Source organism: Oncorhynchus nerka, linkage group LG12 (assembly GCF_034236695.1).
Source record: "Oncorhynchus nerka isolate Pitt River linkage group LG12, Oner_Uvic_2.0, whole genome shotgun sequence".
NCBI lineage: Eukaryota > Metazoa > Chordata > Actinopteri > Salmoniformes > Salmonidae > Oncorhynchus > Oncorhynchus nerka.
The window spans coordinates 60,600,113-60,622,751 of NC_088407.1; the positions used below are offsets into that span (position 1 = coordinate 60,600,113).

At 42.9% G+C, this 22,639-nt stretch overlaps 2 protein-coding genes across 2 annotated transcripts in view; both read right to left on the reverse strand.

Moving 5' to 3' along the window:
• Positions 1-658: 658 nt before the first annotated feature.
• pomt2 (protein-O-mannosyltransferase 2) lies at positions 659-8,967 on the reverse strand. Its single transcript, XM_029675382.2, is given in 22 exon segments — positions 659-1,504; positions 1,722-1,833; positions 4,197-4,337; positions 4,420-4,525; positions 4,604-4,663; positions 4,760-4,831; positions 4,917-4,993; positions 5,118-5,209; positions 5,320-5,471; positions 5,592-5,670; positions 5,806-5,866; positions 5,972-6,148; positions 6,333-6,415; positions 6,539-6,645; positions 6,749-6,908; positions 7,042-7,150; positions 7,372-7,446; positions 7,449-7,479; positions 7,578-7,682; positions 7,833-7,917; positions 8,013-8,271; positions 8,853-8,967. Coding segments are annotated over 21 exon segments (2,241 nt in total). The 5' UTR covers positions 8,264-8,271; positions 8,853-8,967; the 3' UTR covers positions 659-1,398.
• Positions 8,968-10,383: 1,416 nt separating this feature from the next.
• Positions 10,384-22,639, reverse strand: part of LOC115138494 (latent-transforming growth factor beta-binding protein 2-like) — a 146,409-nt gene continuing 134,153 nt past the window's right edge. Inside the window, exons 32-41 of the mRNA XM_029675385.2 lie at positions 19,285-19,419; positions 18,894-19,028; positions 17,591-17,782; positions 17,316-17,402; positions 16,613-16,741; positions 16,378-16,518; positions 16,022-16,195; positions 15,587-15,904; positions 15,322-15,471; positions 10,384-14,370 (exon numbers count right to left, since the gene is read on the reverse strand). Coding sequence (XP_029531245.2) covers positions 14,189-14,370; positions 15,322-15,471; positions 15,587-15,904; positions 16,022-16,195; positions 16,378-16,518; positions 16,613-16,741; positions 17,316-17,402; positions 17,591-17,782; positions 18,894-19,028; positions 19,285-19,419 — 1,643 coding nt within the window. The 3' untranslated portion in view covers positions 10,384-14,188. The remainder of the gene's footprint in view (positions 14,371-15,321; positions 15,472-15,586; positions 15,905-16,021; positions 16,196-16,377; positions 16,519-16,612; positions 16,742-17,315; positions 17,403-17,590; positions 17,783-18,893; positions 19,029-19,284; positions 19,420-22,639) is intronic.

Here is a 22,639-nt window from a genome sequence, read left to right on the forward strand (position 1 = left end):
CCCCGACTCTCAAATCTTTAAATTAACACGCGACGCTTCCAGAACCGTTTTTGAATCATTAGGACCTTAAACATACCATGAAGAAAAATGTTTGTGTTCCCACACGGCCATGTGTTACAGCACTTGTTTAAGGAAAATAGACAAGACCAGAGGCGACCACCTGTGCTAATTAGCTATCTAAATTAGTGTCCCCCGAACAACTCGTAAGTGTAGTTTCGTCAGATGGAGGTACCCATAGCTGTATCTATCTGTGCAAAACTGCTACAGTATGTGTATCTTTTTTATTTGAAGGATTCTTTCTCGCTGATGAAAAGACAAGGTCCATATGTTTCGAAAGCGATGATAATTAGATAAACACAGTATTGTAGTTCACATGAGCCAGTCGTGGGCAAAGCTAACGGCTGAAAACTGTAGGGAGAAGGCAACATTTCTCAAGAGTTTGAGAGATTGTTTCTACCTAGGAAAAAAAATATGCATGCATGACATTGTGGTGCTTTTCTGTATTTGAGAAGTATGACGATCGTGTCTGTAAACAAATGCACACAAAAAAAATATTAAAATCATACCCACACATGAAATAAGATCACACATTGCAAAAAATATATATAGGACACCGCAGGAGAAACAAAAGGCAATGAATGCGCACTATATACAAAGGTTGTTTTGGAGAGTTGTATTGAAAAGTAACAGATTCCTTTCTTTGGGAAAGCAAAATGCAGAACAGACAGTCATATTGAAAGCACTGTATCTTGCCAAAGATGTATACAATACTGTGCACACTAAGACCGAGAAAACATTACAAGATCATTTGATATAATGTAACGGAAACAGGTTAACTCATTCCCATCATAAAACGTTTAATTAGAATATTAGATTCTCATAAGTATTTAAAATTGATTTAGTCCCTAGGCACTTAGCTCATTATTGCAACTCAGTCAAGACAAAACTAAAACATGTTAAGGCAGTACAATAGACATCATTAGACGTCACTAACGGTCTCAATTAAATAAAACACATCATTCACACATTTCAACATCCACCTAATGCACATGAATGTATTTATCACGTGTTTATCTCCCATCACAAAAATAGTAGGCTATGATTGTTAACAGTATATTCTGTTCTTAGTATTGTTTCACAATGCACTGCTGCGCAATTCAAGTGTAGAAAGTCACTAAAATATTCAGTTTTCAATGTTGAATTAAAACACTTAGAAATATTTGGACGTAACTGACTATAAAATACTTTAATGTTAAATATTTAACAATCCATAGCTATGCACATTATGAAAAATACTGAAGTTCACATAGTCTATAAGAAACAGACACTTGCATGTCTGCTAAAATACCACTGATACATCACTATGTCAGTCAGAACTCTTCCTGACTGTTCACCTGCCTAAAACTCCCAGGAGTCCATCCACTTCAGGCCAGCCATGGTACTATCAGGGTCATGGGCCAGCGGCCCTCTCATACCATAGGACAGAGGGTGAAACATGTAAAAGCTGCATGGTTTAGAAAGGCAGAGAGAAACAGATGTAAACTGAAGATGAGAAGAGAGAAAAACCCATTTCAAAATTCATTTTTGGGTGTAGATGAACTATTGTGCCAATGACATACAGTGAATGTGATATATATAGCCAATAAAGCCAACAGAAAACTTCCATGTTTACAATTTAAATCAGGTTCAAAGGCACAGAAGAGGTCTCATGTTTATCTCACCTATCAAGGATGGCCAGGAATAGCATTGCCTGTCCTCCTCTGAGCAGCCAGTGAGAATAGGGTGGGCGGAGCCATAGGTCAGCACTCTGCAGCAGGGTGTCCAAAGTAATCCCTGAGACAGAGATGACAATTCAAGATCTTTATAAATATAACTGGATTTTTATTTATTTCACCTTTATTTAACCAGGTAGGCTAGTTGAGAACAAGTTCTCATTTGCAACTGCGACCTGGCCAAGATAAAGCAAAGCAGTGTGACAAGACAACAACACAGAGTTACAAATGAAGTAAACAATAAACAAGCCAATAACACAAACAAGTCAATGACACAGTAGAGAAAATAAAGTCTATATACAGTGTGTGCAAAAGGCATGAGGAGGTAGGCAATAAATAGGCCATATGAGCGAATAATTACAATTTAGCAGATTAACACTGGAGTGATAAATGAGCAGATGATGATGTGCAAGTAGAGATACTGGTGTGCAAAAGAGCAGAAAAGTAAATAAAATAAAAACAGTATGGGGATGTGGTAGGTAGATTGGGTGGGCTATTTACAGATGGACTAAGTACAGCTGCAGTGATCGGTTAGCTGCTCAGATAGTTGATGTTTAAAGTTGGTGGGGAAATAAGTCTCCAACTTCAGCAATTTTTGCAATTTGTTCCAGTCACTGGCAGCAGAGAACTGGAAGGAAAGGCGGCCAAATTAGGTGTTGGCTTTGGGGATGATCAATGAGATATACCTGCTGGAACGTGTGCTACGGGTAGGTGTTGTTATCGTGACCAGTGAACTGAGATTATGCTAGGTAAAGCTCCGCCTTGACTTATAGATGACCTGGTACCTGTGGGTCTGGCGACGAATATGTAGCGAGGGCCAGCTGACTAGAGCATACAGGTCGCAGTGGTGGGTGGTAGAAGGTGATTTGGTAACAAAACAGATGGCACTGTGATAGACTGCATCCGGTTTGCTGAGTAGAGTGTTGGAAGCTATTTTGTAGATGACATCGCCGAAGTCGAGGATCGGTAGGATAGTCAGTTTTACTAGGGTAAGTTTGGCGGCGTGAGTGAAGGAGGCTTTGTTGCGAAATAGAAAGCCGATTCTAGATTTGATTTTGGATTGGAGATGTTTAATATGAGTCTGGCAGGAGAGTTTACCTAGGTATGTATAGTTGTCCACATAGGTCGGAACCGTCCAGGGTAGCGAACGGTTGAAAAGCATGTATTTGGTTTTACTAGCGTTTAGGAGCAGTCGGAGGCCATGGAAGGAGTGTTGTATGGCATTGAAGCTCGTTTGGAGGTTAGTTAGCACAGTGTCCAAGGAAGGGCCAGAAGTATACAGAATGGTGTCGTCTGCGTAGAGGTGGATTAGGGAATCGCCCGCAGAAAGACCGACATCATTGATATATACAGAGAAAAGAGTCGGTCCGAGAATTGAACCCTGTGGTACCCCCAGAGACTGCCAGAGGTCCGGACAACATGCCCTCCGATTTGACACACTGAACTCTGTCTGCAAAGTAGTTGGTGAACCAGGCGAGGCAGTCGTCAGAAAAACCAAGGCTATTGAGTCTGCCGATAAGAATACGGTGATTGACAGAGTCAAAAGCCTTGGCCAGGTCAATGAAGACGGCTGCACAGTACTGTCTTTTATCGATGGCGGTTATGATATCGTTTAGTACCTTGAGCGTGGCTGAGGTGCACCCGTGACCGGCTCGGAAGCCGGATTGCACAGCGGAGAAGGTACGGTGGGACTTGAAATGGTCAGTGATCTGTTTATTAAGTTGGCTTTCGAAGACTTTAAATAGGCAGGACAGGATGGATATAAGTCTGTAACAGTTTGGGTCTAGGGTGTCACCACCTTTGAAGAGGGGGATGACCGCGGCAGCTTTATAATTTTTAGGGATCCCGGACGATACGAAGAAAAGAGGTTGAACAGGCTGGTAATAGGGGTTGCAACAATGGGGGCGGATAGTTTTAGAAAGAGAGGGTCCAGATTGTCTAGCCCATCTGATTTGTACTGGTCCAGGTTTTGCAGCTCTTTCAGAACATCTGCTGTCTGGATATGGGTGAAGGAGAAGCTGGGGATGCTTGGGCGGAGCTGTTGGCCGAGGTTGGAGTAGCCAGGAGGAAGGCATGGCCAGCCATTAAGAAATGCTTATTGAAATTTTCGATTATCATGAATTTATCAGTGGTGACCGTGTTACCTAGCCTCAGTGCAGTGGGCAGCTGGGAGGAGGTGCTCTTGTTCTCCATCGACTTTACAGTGTCCCAAAACTTTTTGGAGTTAGAGCTAAAGGATGCGAATTTCTGCTTGAAAAAGCTAGCCTTTGCTTTCCTGACTGACTGCGTGTATTGGTTCCTGACTTCCATGATCTGAACTACTCCAACATTATTTCATGTATGACTCCTGGATGAGTCTGTAATGTGCGATCAATATGAAGGGGGCATTATGGGGAGCATGTGTTTGGGGTAGACCCACTTTACCTGTTAGCATGCTGCTGAAGAGCATGGCAGGGAAGTAGTGGTGGTAGTAGAGGATGCGGCCCATGGTGTAGAAGGGTACGTAGTGCAGCAACCAGCCCAGGAGCAGCAGCCCTCCACCTTCCATCAGCACGCGACAATGCTCTGCACACACACATCCGTGTTAGAATCAAGTACTCAAACGAGTTACTCATGAAACTGACAGGGAAGTTCTAAAAGCTCCTACCAATTCTTCTCTTGTCCAGCTGGACTCCTCTGCGGAGGGCCAGAGAGGCCACTGCCACCATAACCACATACAGGCCCAGACTGACCAGGTTCAGCCACCAGATCACCTGCAGAAGAGGTAGATTTAACTATATTGTAGCAGTGTTATGTGTTAGCATACTCAGTGAGTGGAGAGAGGTACTTACAGGGTTCCCTAACAGGTAGACACGGTATTCAGTCTCATTCACTCCAGAGAACCTCAATCCCTTTGCAAAAACAGAACAAAGGCACAGTAATAAGAGACTATTTCATTTTGGGACTGTCCAACCACATTGAAGTCATGGGGTATTCAACATGCAAACCTGGTAGTTGATTGGCCAATGCCAGGGTTTAGAGTTCATTTCATTGTCTTTGGGCTTCAACCCACTGTTACCCTGTAAAAAGAGACACATTTAGTTGTAATCAATACAATAAGTGTGTGGGAGAATTTGGCACACTTGTGTTGTCTTGTTCTCTCACCCTGATCATAACGATGTGGGACTCCAGCAATATCTCCAGGAAGTGGGGCTTCAGCACTGAAAGGCTAATGTTGGGCACTATCAATGCACACACAAACAAAAACACACACCTTTAGGTATTAAGTAAACACACAACACCATCACATATCAAGCAGTGGGCCACGGGAACACAATTTTTTTAAATGCAGGAATGGAGGCGTACATTTGGTATTGATATGATCCTCAATATTCCATTGAGAGTTTGGGGTCTCCTTCAGATATGGGCTACATGTAATCTCCACCTGTTCCCAGCCCCTGAACAGAGAAGACACAATTTGACACTGTCATCATCTGTAATGTTAACGTTTGTAAATAAAGATATTAGAGAACTTTAGAAGAGTCTAGATCATTCCTCCATTTCTTACCATTTGGGGAGAGTCTTGCCAGAGGAGTAGAGCACACAGCCAGTTGCTCGGTGCAGGAAGCGTACTTTGCTGCGTAACACCTTGACCAGGTCGCCCTTCTGACCCCCACACACCTCCACCTGCCACAGGTCATTAGGGTCACCTGTTCCATTCTGAAAGCACCAGAAAGGAATGATACTGATCAACATTTAGGCTGAAGAATGAAACCTCTCTCACACACAACCTATCAATAACCTCTGAGAACTGTGCAAGCATTGTATATGCTTACTCACGATGCCATAGCCTGTGACCTGGAAGTGTTTTTTAGTGAGAGGTGCCTCGTGGAGGTGACTGTGAAGGTTACGGGTAGTCCTGGTGGATGGACACAGGAGAATCAACCATTATTGCACCGAAGAATTTGTTGTAATGTCAAAACAGGTACAGTATGGGTGCAGTACAATGATAAGCTTTCAAACAGATAAGGGGTGTCACTGTCAAACCACTTACTCTTTGTGCTCCAATTGAATAATGTCACCATGACGAACAAGGTCAGGTTCTCCTGATTGTGCTGGACAAAAAAAAAAAAGAAGAACAAAATACATCATAATACGTATGTTGCAATGAACCTTTATGAGTGACATATTCTGACTGCACAACAAGGCTGTCCTCTCACCATCACTGTCATTGGATCTATGCACCAGCCACATGTTGTTATAGTCCTTATGGAGGTATGCTGTGACCTGCTGCTGCTTTGCTCCGACACCCTCTGGGTACAGATGCCAGTGAGAGTGAAGGTATCCTCCAGCGATACGCAGGTTCTTCACAGTGATGATAGAGCCATATGCCAGGTCTGTAGGAGAGCACAGGCCACCATCATAGTAGAACAAGGAGGACAGATCAGCATTATTAGAAGCAAGGGGTTACTTAGGACATTATTTGAATACCCGTCATTCAAACTGACAAGTGGAAATATACTGTAAGGCACCACTATGGTAAAGACAAAAACGTAGAAGATGCTATTTAAATCAACTCACACTCAGGCATGGATGCATTGTGTAGGTTGTTTCCAATCAGACGGGACTGAAAAGCAGAGCTGAAGAAGCCATCTCCTGGACCGCTGGAGACAGGGGACAATGGAAACACATTGTGTAAATGTGATTAGACATTATTTAGGGGCGAATCAATTTAAAGCCTTCCAATAACCCCACTATAACAAAAGCATAGCCAATAATCACCTTACCTTTTGTTCAGGACAACAAAGTGGACTGCAAATATTGTAACATACAGGAACAGGGGAAGCAGGATAAGCCCAAACACCCTGGACAACACGTGCTTCCCAAAATCAATCTGGTAGAACGAAGAAAAGGGAGAAGGAGTCAGTGTTGGCCTCCAATGTAAGTCAGTTTGGTACATCAATATCATAGGTGATTCATAATCAGTTGATGAGTACCAGAGAGAGGTGAAGATCCCCCAGCAAACTCCACAGGTCCCAGGCTGTGTTCATTCCCACCAGCAGGATGACAAACAGCCCCACAAACTTAACCCCCAGAGCCCCAGACAGGTTCACCCCTGTCAGTACCAGCCAGAACCACCAGGGTGCGCTAAAGGGCCTGAACACCATAGGAGAGAGCATAGCAGCATCACTATGTACAAAGTTGGTCAATAACAAGTCCCTTTAATTTGATTCTAATGACTTAACTGACAATTCAGATGTAGGTTTGCTCTGCTCTGGAGGTTCCTTACCTATATCTCTGTCGATTAAACTTGACCATGCTGAGCACTGCTCCCATTATAAAGAACATGAGAATGGGGTCGAGAAGGATGTACTGAGAGATGGTTATGCAGCCAGTGTCTGAATGGGGGGGGGGGGGGGGGGACAGCCCAAGGTACAAGTTATTTAGATTAAGGTGATCTAACACAATACACATCTTAAACTTCACCACAGTTATAACATAAGAATGGTTGACCAGTCCATAATCAAGTCTGTTTGGCAAGGTAATTGGCTAAAGTAGATCCAGACTCTCCCCCAGGCTGTCTCTGGTTACTTTGTTAGTGCTGGTGGTACATACTCACCAAAGGCCAGCACTGCAGCAGTGATGAGGGCAGCTGTCGGGGACTGGGACAACTCCAGCACTGTGAGGTAGGCAAAGGGGGCAGACAGGAGCCCAGGGATGCACAGAACTGCACAGAGGCAGAGCACGTTGACAGGTCAAACTAGTACTGTGGAGCATGACGTTATTCACACAACATAAAAACCATTCAGTCTTTGTAGGCCTTACCCCTCTCATCCCCCAGTAGTTGTGGTGCTCATATTTGTCCCCAGGTTTAAGGAAAGGGTAGGTGCCATCGTAGCCAGTCATGTACCCAGCTAGCCCGATCAGCATCTGGCATAGAGGGAATGGTTACTTAAAAACACATACACATTATGTAAATCAATAATCAAGATACTTATCAAGTTTTGGAAGTAATGATGACTGTAGAAAGAGATATTCTAAGAATGTTTAGAATGCTAAAAGACAATGACATTGTCTTACTTTGCCAAGTGGTGGGTGGACATCAAAGAAGAAGGTCCTGTTAATGTAGTAACTCCCCATTTTCCCAAAGTGGGTTTCATCCCAGCTAAAACAGATAGGATCACACAATCAGATGATACATAAACACACAGTGACTTCATGAGGGAGCCTTAAAACGTCTCTTGGGGCACCATCACTCACCATACATGAGGGGGTTCCATGATTTTGTAAAGGCGTGTGGAAAAAGAGAGCAACACCACCAACAGAAAGAAAGCTGTGCTTTGTGCCACATTATTTGGAGAGTAAATGCCCTGGTCATGTTGTGCTGATGTCCCATTTAAGGATTGGCCGTCACCTTCAGACAGTCTATCATCCTCCTGGGTCGACTCATGATGGGTTGAAACAGGGCTCTGCTCCCCTGTATTCATCTGGCCTCTCCGATTTCGTAGCATTGAGCATTCTTCGTTGTATTGTGCAACACATTTTTTCTTTGCCATTAGTTAAAACTTAAACAAAGTTTGTCAATTTAATTGGTATTCTTTGAACCGCCCACAATGTCCAAAGAAAGCTTAAGAAATAGGAATATTTTGTCAGTGGAATGTTTGTGACAGACTGCTACAACAAAGTAGCTAACAAGCAGCAGCAAAACAAGTCCCGTTACATTGTAGATTGGTCTATGCAGGGAATAGTTAGCTAGTAACAATGTCGCATAACAACGTTGCAATTAATATAAATATATATTGTAATGTTATCCGTACACTAGCTAGCATTGTAGCTAGCTCGCAGTAGCAGCTGTCAGACAGCTTTGTGCATTTTCAACCAAAATTACTATCAATCTAATCATTCCTGTTTTCACCTGATATTCCGTAGGTAACGTAATGCATTAGAAGCAGGACTTTGCTGGTTACATTTTACGCATTTGGAAAACAAGCATTTCTAAAAATTAAACTACTACTCTGGCATACACTCCTGACGGAATTTACGGTGCACAGATTTCAAAGCATCTACCGGTATTATTGTAAAATAAAACAAAACATTTACCCGATGTGCTTCATGAAATATCTGCAAAAAGGGCGCAGCACGCGCACAATGTAGTCGAATCTCAACACTCCATTTTTAGCCACGCACGTTGCGTGGTTTCTGGGATCTGTATGCTTTTCCATCCTTCATTAAATCCATGACACGGGAATATGGACACAATTTCCCAGTATACAACTGAAATTCAGGACAAGGCTGGGGATCAGTGGGAAACGCCTTCCACAATGTGGTTGTGCTGTACGCATAGACATTACGGCCACTGGGTGGCGAGAGAGCACAATAAATCACAGGCTCGCACACCACACATGCTCACAACACGTAAAATCCTCTCTGGTATGGAGGGTGATAAGTGCCAGTTCAAAAATTCAATGCTTAAATGCTAAATAAGAATGTAAAAATGATCAATGTATTTTTATTTTCATATCAGTGTGCATGATTCATTCCACGATAAATTGCAAAGTTAAAATGAAAATTGAAAAATGTGAAATTATATCAATTTGAAATAAAAATGGTAATGATCAATGAAAAAAGCCAAATGGTAAACAGAAAATCGCAAAATGTCATTTGAAATTGAAAGTGGCTGTTTTCATTTTCCATCTACCCAATTAAGTGTTTTCTATTTCAATTTGCATTAGAATTTTCAAAGTGTATGCAAATAGATTTTTGGAAGCGTGGACCAGGAGAGCAACACAACACCCCCATGTAGTGGTACATCTCTCTGTACATTGATTTTAGACTAGTGTAACCAACCCAGGTCTCCTGCACACCAGAAAAGCATAGGCCTGCTTTTAGCTGAAGCCAAGGCTCTGGGAGCCAATGCAACTCTTCAGGTATCAGACAAGGTTACTCATTATGTGAACAGCTAACCAAGGAGAAGTGGTTTGGTGACCACGCACATATGAGGAATAACTTTGCCTAGTGTTGAGTAACTTTGCTAAGACCAGAAAAATTGCATTGGCTCCCCAAGCTACATTTCCTAGGCTTTGGCTAAGCTGTTCTTCTGGTGTACAGGACACCAGGTTCAAACCCTGTCAGTTACACTAGTCTAAAATGAATGCACAGAAAACACAGCATGGCTAGGATGTATCACTGCATGGTGGTATTGTGTTGCTCTCCTGGTTCATGCCTCCGGGAAGCAATTTGCATACACTTTGAAAATGAAAAGAGTAAGTACTAAATTGGGCAGTTGGAAAATGTAGACATCCACTTTGCACATAGCATTTACCATTATCTGTAAACCATTTGTCATGTTGTGTTTACCATTTTCATTTATAATTTCTATTTACCATTTCCAATTTTCAATTAGCCATTTTCGATTTTCATTTTAACATAGCATTTTCACTAGGTCATGAATCATGCGCGCTGATATATTATATTTCTCAAACTGGCATTGATCGCCCTCCATACTCATGCAAGTGTCTCCATTTGAGCTGAAAGTATATTTGCATTATAAACATTTGGTTTCGAAATGAGGATATTATTGTATCTGTGTAATGTGTGTAGAATATTCCACAGATAAAGGGAGACAAATAAATATAGATATTTTCAAAGTTTATTTTGATGACAGATAGTGACTACAGTCAAGAGGTAAACAAAAGGAATGAACATGATATTTTCATTGACCACAGCATACATCACATCCTACACCACAACTTGTGGTTTACAAAGCTTTAAATAATATAAAATACATGTTCACAATTTGTTTAACCTCAATGTAAGACTTGTGGAGGGATGAATCATACAGTATAGATAGACTGATAAAGAGTACAGTGAGCATCTCTTTGAATGCAGGTCAAGGGCATCAGTCATTGAAAGAAGGCATCCTCCAAATATGTGTAAGATAGGTGATGGCAAGATACGCATTTCTCTTCATGGAAAATTTGAAAACATGACTAATCAGCAATCATATGTTTCTAGAGTTGAATGTGAAAGGACAACAATGTTAAATGACGAATAGTGTTCACTATATTGATTTTAAAAAAGGTCACCAGAATGACATACTGTTCCCAGTAACATTATTTGAAAGGCAAACAAGTTGTGTTTTAATGGCACAAAGAATAATGCTTGCATTTCAGAAGGCATTCTTCTTTGTATTGTACTTGTAGGATCAATGGCACCACATTGTGTTTAAAAAAGTACTGCCATTCCCCAACATTACATTTCAATGTCTGCTCCACAGGGCAGGATACATACACTTTCTCTGGTACAGTGTAAACCACTTTTCCTCATACATAAAGATATGTTTTTTTAAAGTTTTTTTTTTACAGAAATATATAAATCTAAATGGCTAAACTGTAATGCTGGATTTTTTAGATTTTTTTTTGTCAAACAAAAATATTGGCTGCACTATATGCATTATTAGAATGTAACAAAAACATTAATACATAGTACTAGATCTGTACAAAATATCCTAAACCTCGTCAACAAAGCCTTTACTCACAATCAGAGATGCATTAATGGGAATGATCTTACATGGGATCTGAAGTCAATTGTGAATGGGAATGTGATTGAATGTAAACATAAAACATTTGCTATGGGACAATATGTTTGCTTAACTACTCTCTTGACTAGTGGGAGAAGGCTAGTGGAGCCTATACAAACATATTACATATTTAATCATATACAGTACCAGTCAAACGTTTGGACACACCTACTCCTTTAAAGGTTTTTCTTTATTTTTACTATTTTCTACATTGTAGAATAATAGTGAAGACATCAACACTATGAAATAACACACATGGCATTATGCAGTAACAAAAAAAGTGTTAAACAAATCTAAATATATCTCATATTTTTGATTCTTCAAAGTAGCCACCCTTTGCCTTGATGACAGGTTTGCACACTCTTGGCATTCCCTCAACCATCTTAAACCTGGAATGCTTTTCCAACCATCTTGAAGGAGTTCCCATATATGCTGAACACTTGTTGGCTGCTTTTCCTTCACTCTGCGGTCCAAATCATCCCAAACCATCTCAATTGGGTTGAGATCGGGTGATTGTGGGGGCCAGGTCATCTGATGCAGCAATCCATCACTCTCCTTCTTGTTCAAATGGCCCTTACACATCCTGGAGGTGTGTTGGGTATTGGTCCTGTTGAAAAACAAATGATAGTCCCACTAAGCGCAAACCAGATGGGATGGCGTATTGCTGCAGAATGCTGTGGTGGCCATGCTGGTTAAGTGTGCTTTGAATTCTAAATAAATCACCGACAGTTTCACCAGCAAAGCACCCCAACACCATCACACCTCCTTCATGCTTCACGGTGGGAACTAAATCAAATCAAATTTTATTGGTCGCATACACATATTTAGCAGATGTTGTTGCGGGTGTAGTGAAATGCTTGTGTTCCGAGCTCCAACAGTGCAGTAGTATCTAACAATTCACAACAATACACACAAATCTAAAAGTAAAATAATGGAATTAAGAAATCTATAAGTACAGTAATGTATTTCTACTGTATTTTTTTTTACACATGTGGCGATCATCCGTTCACCTACTCAGCACCTCACAAAGACTCGGCGGTTGGAACCAAAAATCTCAACTTTGGACTTATTGGGCCAAAGGACAGATTTCCACTGGTCTAATGTCCATTGCTTGTGTTTCTTGGCCCAAGCAAGTCTCTTCTTGTTATTGGTGTCCTTTAGTAGCAATTTGACCATGAAGGCCTGATTCACGCAGTGTCCTCTTTTTATTTATTTTACTGTTATTTTACCAGGTAAGTTGACTGAGAACACATTCTCATTTACAGCAACGACCTGGGGAATAGTTACAGGGGAGAAGAGGGGGATGAATGAGCCAACTGTAAGCTGGGGATGATTAGGTGGCCATGATGGTTTGAGGGCCAGATTGGGAATTTAGCCAGGACACCGGGGTTAACACCCCTACCCTTACGATAAGTGCCATGGGATCTTTAATGACTTCAGAGAGTCTGAACAGTTGATGTTGAGATGTGTCCACCCCTACCTTGTAACAACACAACTGACTGGCTCAAAACGCATTAAGAAGGAAATAAATTGCACAATTTAACATTTAACAAGGCATACCTGTTAATTGAAATGCATTCCAGGTGACTACCTCATGAAGCAGGTTGAGAGAATGCCAAGAGTGTGCAAAGCTGTCATCAAGGCAAAGGGTGGCAACTTTGAAGAATCTATTAACACTTTTTTTGGTTACTACATGATTCCATGTGTTATTTCATAGGTTTGATGTATTCACTATTATTCTACAATGTAGAAAATAGTAAAAATAAAGGAAAACCCTGGAATGAGTAGGTAGGTCCAAACTTTTGACTGGTACTGCACATTTATAGCCTTTCCAAGCCCATATTCAATTATATATATCTCTCTCTCTCTCTCTCTCTCTCTCTCTCTCTCTCTCTCCCTCTCTCTCTCTCTCTCGCTCTCTCGCTCTCTCTCTCTCTCTCTCTCTCTCTCTCTCTCTCTCTCTCTCTCTCTCTCTCTCTCTTTGTACTGGCAGCAGGTCAAAGCAACATTGTGATAGCATATGAATCTGGTCTGGACCTTGTTTGATCGTAGTTATTGCTCTTGAGACAACCTTGCCAACAGAGGAGCCTCTTTGTCTCGAGGATGAGGACTGTAGGATTGCACTGTTATAAGAAACACAGAAGACCAGTGGAAGGGGTGGTTGGTCCTTTTAAAGGCCTTGCTGACAACAGAAGCATCCCAAATACTAGTAAAAAGTGGTTTGAAAGTAACTTTCCCTGTATAGCAATGTGATTATTATGTTATAATATGAATATAACATGTGGCATGCTTACGACAATAAGCTTCCTCCAGGCTTAGTTACCAAACTTAAAAAACTATTCACACTGTTTCCCCTCATCGTTAGTAAAGTATATTGGTCTGACAAATAAGACAATATACATCCTATGCCCTCTTACTTTACAGAGCCTTGTCATGTACATGAAATAAATAATCAACCAAAAAGACACATAGAGAAAAACAATGCAGAAAAAATGTATGTATGCATACCAAACTGCCTGGGATCACTGAATAAAAGGTCACTCCTCAGAAAATCCCTTTAGGCAAAATATAAATGTTAAGAAATAGGATATCCCATGGAATACATTCACTGGATAGCTCCTGGTCCCCTGTGGAAATGTGAATGAGTATTTGTGTGGTAGAGAGAGAGAAAATATGAAAGAGTCAATAAGAGTATGTGTGTATGTGTGTTGGTGTGTGTGTGTTTAGGGGACAAGCGTGGACGTTTCAGTGTTTTTTGATGGAGGTTTAGTGCCAGGCCCTGTGAGAGGGCGGGGGGGTGAGGGTAAGGGTGTGGGCTGGTGGAGGGAGGAGAGAAAAAGCTCCAACATGCACACCCTCATTTCCCTGCCACTCTCTCTCTAAAGCCAGCTACTGGGACCTCTGGGATGCATTCATGGGGCTTGGCAGAGGCCTGGAAGCCAGGCAGGCAGGTGCACTTGTACGACCCCTCGGTGTTGGTACAGGCCCCGTTCTTACACAGCGCCACGTTGTCACTGATATCCTCACACTCGTTTATGTCTGCAGGAAAAGGAGACACGCAGAGTTAACTGAGGAGACCGATTTCACAGCAAATGCAGCTGTTCATGCCACACGTCCTGTGTCAGAAGTCCCACATAGTGGCCTGGTCAGTATGGGTGGTAGGATGGCTCCACAGTCAGGTGCGGTAGATGTCTGGCGACAGTGGGGGCTAGAGGGATGCCTAACTTTCAGTACTTGTAAAAACTGCTTTCATCGCTCGCTCTCTCTCTCTCTCTCTCTCTCTCTCTCTCTCTCTCAATACTATCTGGAAGGCAGCAGACAAATGTCCTTTCATTGTTTGCCTTCAAGTGGTTTCTATTTTCTATTATAAACTGGGTGTTTCGAGCCCTGAATGCTGGTGTTTCAAGCCCTGCACAGCTGTGGTATATCAGACCGTATACCACAGGTATGACAAAACATGTATTTTTACTGCTCTAATTACATTGGTAACCAGTTTATAATAGCAATAAGGTACCTTCAGGGGTTTGTGGTATATGGCCAATATACCACAGCTAAGGGCAGTATCCAGGAACTCCGCGTTGCGTTGTGACTAAGAACAGCCCTTAGCAGTGGCATATTGGCCATATACCACACCCCCTTGGGCCTTATTGCTTAAATCTGACATGGGAGGTTTGATTGTAATTTCTCTGCAGCCAAACTCTGCGTGATATTGCATGGCGAGTTACCTCACTAAAGAGAACCCCAAGACCTGTCTCCAAAAGGCACAAACCTAGGGAATGCTTCCTCATTCTGAAGTAGGGTTTGATCTTAGCCCCAAACCATATATCATTTTTAAATGTGGGAAAATGGAACAGATCAAAAGGTTATCTGAATTGACTAATTTATTTCTAGGAATTCCAAAAGGAAATTATATATCTGGTAAGAACACAGAGAGGAGAATCTGACTCTGACTGCAGGTGGACATTATGAGACACTGGGAGAGGAACCTACCGATGCAGGCCATTTTGGTGAGGTCAAGCTCGTATCCATCAAAGCAGTCACAGGTGTAACCTTCCCTCACGCGGACACACCGGCCATTCTCACAGCCGTTCAGGATGCCACACTCCTCTGCTCGCAGGCCCTCGAAGCCATCAAAGCGGTCTTATTGGAAACAGAATATGAATGAAGAAGGAGTCCCTACAGAGGTAGCATTTCCCCATGCATTAGCAATAATATTAATTGATGTGTATTTTTTGAATGATTCTTATGAGCTTACCATTATATGAGTCTACAGGGCGAGGCTGGAACTCTCTTGGCCGGTGGACAGGGACACGTAGTGGCGTCTCTATGTCTCCCTCTCGGGAGCCATAGTCGTTGGTGTTGTCTGTGAACAGGGGGATGCCCTGGGTGTCCTCTGGGTTGTAGTAGGTACCCCCAGGCCCAGTGATGGGCCCTCCTCCATAGTTGTCCCAGTAGGGGGGGACATAGGGCCCATCAGGACCTTCAACCCCAGGACCGTACTCATAGCCTGGCCTCTCTCGTAGACTGTCAGACCCCCCTCTCCTTGGCAGGTTACACACTGCTGCGTAGTCATCTGATCGAACACAAACAAACACACAGGTCAGTGTTTTAGTGAGATATGTATCACATGTCACTTCTACATTTCAACTGAATAATAACAGCATGAATGTCGACTAGCTGTGTCCCTTACCAGAGTCCCTCATGGGGCAAAAGGCACACTGTTCGCTCCAGGCCACTCCATAGAGACAGCAGCACTCTGTGTAGGTGGTCCTCCTGCCGATGAGGGGCTGGGCACACATACGCTCATCTACCAGGCCCTGCCAGCAGATGTCCAGGTGGATGTCCTCCTCAGGCTCATGAGTCTCTGTGGTTCAGGGAAGGGAGAAGATAGGGAAGGAAGGAGAAGGGAAGAGTGATTCACAAAAGAGGAAAGGAGGGAGTTTCTACTAATTCTATGTTGTTAATGTTGGACAGCTGAATCAATAATCTGGCTGGTAACTGTTTCATCTGGATAAACCTTGAGATGTAGGAGTGTGTGAGTCTCACCCTCGGTGTTGTTGACGCTGACGCAGCGACGGCGGGTGGTGTCCAGGACCAGAGGGGGACTGCAGAAACAGTCGAAAGAGCCGGCAGTGTTCACACACACCCCATCCACACACTCCTTCTCTGTCAGGCACTCGTCATAATCTGGAACACACACACACGCATACGTCAACGACTGAGTCCCATAGTTGAGTGTTTGGTGGAACTGAGAAAAGCAGAGACAGTGGGCGGCCCTTACCCACACACTCCAGCCGGATGTTGTCGTAGTAGAAGCCTGTACGGCAGAAGCAGGAGTACGAGGAGAAGTTGTTAGAGCAACGGCCATTCTTACAGATATCTGGCCCAAACATCTTACACTCGTCCACATCTGGTGAGAGAGAAAGAGAGAGAGAGAGAGAGAGAGAGAGAGAGAGAAAGAAAGAAAGAAAGATAGATAGAAAGAAAGGTGACATCGGTTGATAAATTCACATACCATTCATCCAAATCACCTTGTCTTTAATATATTACCTCTAGAATCAGCCTAAACTTTGTGTAGGCTTACTGTGTCTGTAGAATCTCAATATAACCCCTCCATGTGCTGTAGCTAGCTAGACCCTTCAAATCCTGGCCCCTACTGTAAAATGAGCACAGCACCTTGCTTGAGACAGCCTTCTCTATTAGGTCAAGCTGGTTAGTGCACAACACTTGTGCTTAATTAGCTAGGTATGCAGGTATCCCGTCACGGTGTAAAGAGCTAGCTTTAAAGAGAACCATAAATTTGGTAGGAAATTACGCAGGACTTTTTTAACGGCTGTCATGGGTGTAAATACAAGGGGAGCTGAAACAGCCATTTTCTTTGTGTTGGTACAAAGTTATGGGAGAAGGAAAAACTGTGAAACCTCAGGTATACCGACTGTAAACAGAAGCCAGTGGGTTGAGGAGACAACATGGGAGTAAAGTACCTTTGAAACTCTGCTGTTCCAGGCTGTGGGAGAAAACAGCTTGGGGCAGAAGACCACTACCATGTGGACACAACTGGTCATACTCCTCTGGAGAAACAAACAAGAATGAATGGACAAACATACTTCCTCCTTACTGTAGTAATGTATTATACATTGTGAAGCAAAAAGGAGTGAGTATATGTGAACAGTCGTATCTGAATATCTGTCTCCTAAAGGTTGATCATTCGATCCCTCTTGGGAATCTCCCTCAGTCTCAAATCCTACTGTAAGCTTACCTCTCCCTGGGACTGGGCAGGGGTGGATCTCACAGTCGTCCCCCCAGCCGGCCCCCACCGTGCAGCAGCATTCCTGCTTGGTGGTGTTGCGAGACAGCACGTTGTCACAGAAGTTAGCATCGTTCAGGTTGTAGTAACACTCCTTCCTCTGTTCCTCAGTGGGTGAGGCTGGCTTAGGAGGAGCATCTTCACCTGTAGAACACGTAGGGAAATCACACCTCTCATGAGGAGAAAGAGATGCAGAGGGGAATAAATGGAGGGGATTTTCAGAATAAATTGTGATACTAGTTGCTACTTTCAGGGTTGAATTACTACAATAAAGACTATAGCATTACCACTACAAATAATATTTATTGCCATCATGATATCAGTAAGAATCAGTCAGTCTACTGGCTCCATGTCTAACAGCATAGTGAGTGCCACTGTGTTTCCCTGGGGCAGGAGCTCCACAACATACAGTAGGGCAGGCAGTAGGCCTGAGTACCTTCAGCTGACACTGCTGAGGCTGCTCTTTTATCCACAGACATGGTCTCAGGCATTCACAGTTAAGCAGCGGGCTTAGCCAAATGGAAACACTGGCATGTGAGTCAACACACCATTCATTCTCACATGATTGATTACCACACGTCAAAAGCAAACAGCGGAATGGGGTCAAAGTACACAAGGCATACTTGGGGTTTAATACAGAACGAGAACAAAAACATCCCCGTCGAGAGCATGCTGCTTATTAATGTAAATATGGCTCGCTTGTGTGTACATGCCCATGTCAAGCTAAAGACAAGCCAATGCCACAGACTCAAGGTAAGTTTGACATTGTATTTCAGTAATCTGTTTACAGTGAACACTGTTAGTGTTTCTGAGAGAGATCTTTCCATGGCAGTTTTGCCAATAGCTATACCTTATCCTTGTTTGTCTTTGGGGGGAATTTGACTTGGGGAGATTTGACTGGGGAGATTTGACCATGAGCGAGAGAGCTTGGAGTTGTGTTCTGAGCACAGCCAATCAATTCTGTAAGGGATGGCTGGAATAGTTTTCCTGCAATTCGATTTTTGCAGACTGCAATGCATTTATCCTTGTAGGGATAAAACATAACTCTCCATTCATCCAATAGTATGGAGTCAAACTCAGAAGAAAGGTTGTCCAATAGAAACATCTACTACAAGGAACATGCAACCACTCGTGCCCTGCTAGTTCCCCAGATGTCATGATAATATGAGATGCCTCATTAAGACAGTGAAAACTCAATCCCGCATAGACAGAATGAACCCTTAAGTCCCATAAGTCCCTGTGTGTGGTGTGTTACCCTGCGGGCGGCACTGGCTGGTGATGGGATCAAATTCCTCATTGTCGCTGGGGCAGATGCACAGGAAGCTGCCATCCACATTCTCACACAGGGCCTCTCCACACAGCGCCGTGCTCATCTCACACTCGTTCACGTCTGCACGGGACGGGACGGGAATGGGGGGATAAATTTACACACACCGATGCACAGCACGTACATATGCACACTGACAGGCACGAGTGTGCTTACACACACACACACACACACACACACACACACACACACACACACACACACACACACACACACACACACACACACACACACACACGCAATACAGTACATACTGCACATTGGTATACAGTCACTGACCATGCTAACCAGTGAAGTTTATAATTTAACAGTTACTTACCCACACAGCTATGGGCCCCAGCATCACCAGGGGGGTTGCTGTAGCCCTGGTCACACTGACAACGGTAGGAGCCATCTGTGTTCTCACAGAAGCCATGGTCCCCACAGATGGTCTCATTCACACACTCATCAATATCTAAACAAGAGAGCACCCAAAGGTGAGCATAACATAATGCATTCCAATGTTTATCTTCTACACATGTATACAGTAACTGTACTATTTCAAGACTGGCTTGCTAATGACCGTGTGTTGTAATACTAAAATAAACACTACTACCGCTACGACTTACAATAACAATACCCATCATCATAACATGTCAAACATAGAAAATGAATACAGGAAAAGAATGGGATAGTTTACAGCTTCGTGGGGACCCAGATCATTTGATGGAACCCATTCTGCTGACCCCGATGGCTATCAATTAACCCAGTGAGAGGACTGTAAGGGCTGCCTCTCAGCATGTCTACTCTAAGGGTTCCTCTGTTCTAAGGGTTCCTCTGCTCTAAGGGTTTCTCTGATGCACGCACGCACGCACACACACACACACACACACACACACACACACACACACACACACACATATCACAATTGCTGCTACCAGATTCTTATTTACTATTGTTAATACTGTACAATTTAAACACTTGCACCCCGTTCCCTGATACATGTGTACATATTGGACTATAACTTGTGCCTTCCTGTATTTTACTTATGCTAAAATGCCTATTCTATTCTACTGAGCCATTTACTTCATGTTCGTATTCTTATCTTTTATTATTTATTTTTGTTGTTTCATTGTTGAGAAGGAATTTGCAAGTAAGCATTTTGTTAGAAAGTGTATACCATGTGTATCAGTGGAGGCTGCTGGGGAGGACGGCTCTGAAATAATGTCTGGAATTGAGCTGTGGAATGGCATCCAACACATTGAAACCATTTGTTTGATGTATTTGATACCATTCCACCTATTCCGCTCCAGTCATTACCATACGCCCGTCCTCCCCAATTAAGGTGCCACCAACCTCCTGTGATGTGTATCCTGTACATACAGTACGACTAATAAAACTTGAAACTTGCTGGGGTCTATGGAGTGAGAAGTTCTTGTCACCCCACTTACTGGTCCAGTGAGGTCTGAGATGATGTAACAACATGGGACTGACTGGCTTCCACATCCACATAAGCCACTTGAGAGATATTTGGTCCAAATGGCTGGGATAGGATTTCCATTTGGCTTGAATGTACAATTTGTTCAACAACTCTGACTGGTCCACATTGTTTCCTATTTTAATCAGTTAACCTATTTTGACTTATTTCACATCTTACTTTTGTAATTCCAAAAATGTTGTCGCATGCAACAAATCTAAGCAGGAGGGCTGATCTGGACTCATTCAGAAGATGTTTTGGTTTAAAAGGATGGAGAGGCCGATGCCTGGCAACCATGTGCAGCCGCTCGCATGCACAGCCATATATCATAAAGCCTGTTTAATGAAGTCAGGGGAAAGCCTTGTTATGTGTACATTTGGATGCGTGAGGAGAGGGAAAGCACAGAACTTAGAGATGGTTAACACTGAACCATATAACACTAGTGCTGATTCCCAACCACCCTCTGTTTAAAGGTAACATTTGGTAGCAATTTCTTGCATACATAATTTAGTATGGAGTATGGTGCATGGTGCAGAGGTCAACGACAGACAATGTTAGAGAGGCCAGGCTGATTATAATTGTTTAAAAAAACATATGGTTTGATCACACTTCTGTCATCTACGGTTGTTCCCTGGTCAATCACATAAACCGCTGGTCAACTTTAACCTGCTTGTGCACTGACCACCTTCCAATTCACCAGGTTCTGTGACACACAAACAACCATTATTATGTTCCTGCATCGCTTATTTTACCACAGAAAGGTAAAATGCACACAAAAGCCACATTCAGCAGTGTTCTCTTTTTTTTTGGAAGGGCACCTTTGTTGCGGAATTTGAGGGAAGTTTGCCAAGTTCTCCTTTGTTAGAGACTCCATGCTGTGTGTGTTCTTTTCTAATTAGAATGAAAATGGCTGAATCAGCGAAAGATAATCTTTTACAGGACATTTGCAGTCGTGGGGAAATGTAGGAGTATTTGGACTGTAATATTTTCTCTATATGTTACAAAGTTATGGGCATGACATAATGACAGAAATAGTAGACAGTAAAGTAGAAATCAACCTCATGGCATCTAATAGCCCTGGATGTCTTATCAAACATGCTAACACATCAATTGGAATCAAATGGAAATACGGTTGTGCCAAGGATTCATAACGTTAGTCGATTTGTTAAGGAAAAAAATAACTGACATTCACATATTGTCGAGCAGCAATTTATTCTGTCTCCTAGCTCTCGTAAATGCTGCATCATTCGGGGAAGGAAAAGAGGCAGCCAGAATGACTGGATTAAGCAACCCATTCAGCAGGGATGGAGAGAGCTTGGCTTGGGCCCTTGCTGTACAGTTACATTACAGACAAGTGCATTCTGGGAGACCTGACTGTCCAGCCACCCCGAAGATGGTCCAAAATAGTGCTTCTAGTGATGTCAGCCAAATGGCTCTGACACGATGAAGACAAAAGTTGACGAGGGGACATAAGAGCCACCAAAATACAAACGTTGTGTTTACAAACTTAGTAGAAGGGGCCGTTATCAAAAACATGTAGTTGTTTCCCCATTAAAATGTTCACTTATTTAAATGTTTTAAGTAGCTATAGTCCCTCTGCACCGTCTGGATTTTGAGGACTTGCTACAGACTAATAGTAATGGGAGGTGTATACTGTAACACTGAAGAACATTTCAGCATGTGTGAAAAGCTGAAGTGGGGTTTTGGATTGTCAGTGTGAGCAAAGCAGACAGCTGGGAGGTCTCTCAGGAAGGTCATCGAAACTCTCAGCTGCTACATGAAATAATCTGCGTCTGCCCCGCGATTTTCATCCATCTGAAACATGGAAGCAATGTTCCTATTTCCACATGTGTAGCGACATATATGACGCTATCAAACCATCATCCCAGAAAGGAAGGGGACATTGTTTTAATGGTCTTTCCATGGATGTTCTGAAGCACTGGGACTGACAGCCTTACTAAACTCCTCAATGAATCTGTCCAGCCAGACCGTGAGCATGTTAATCACATGCTAAATGGCCTGTGGGAAATGCATAATGTATGCTCTAACTCTAATAATACAGGCACTGTCAGTAACATACAGCAACATGAACACTGACACAGTACAGCAGGAAGCTGAAACCCCTCTCCTACACTTTCCAAGTCATGATCACTGTAGTAACAACAGAAAGCATGTGAGACGGAATCGCTCGAGGGGGTGGGTTTGAGGTGGGGTGAGA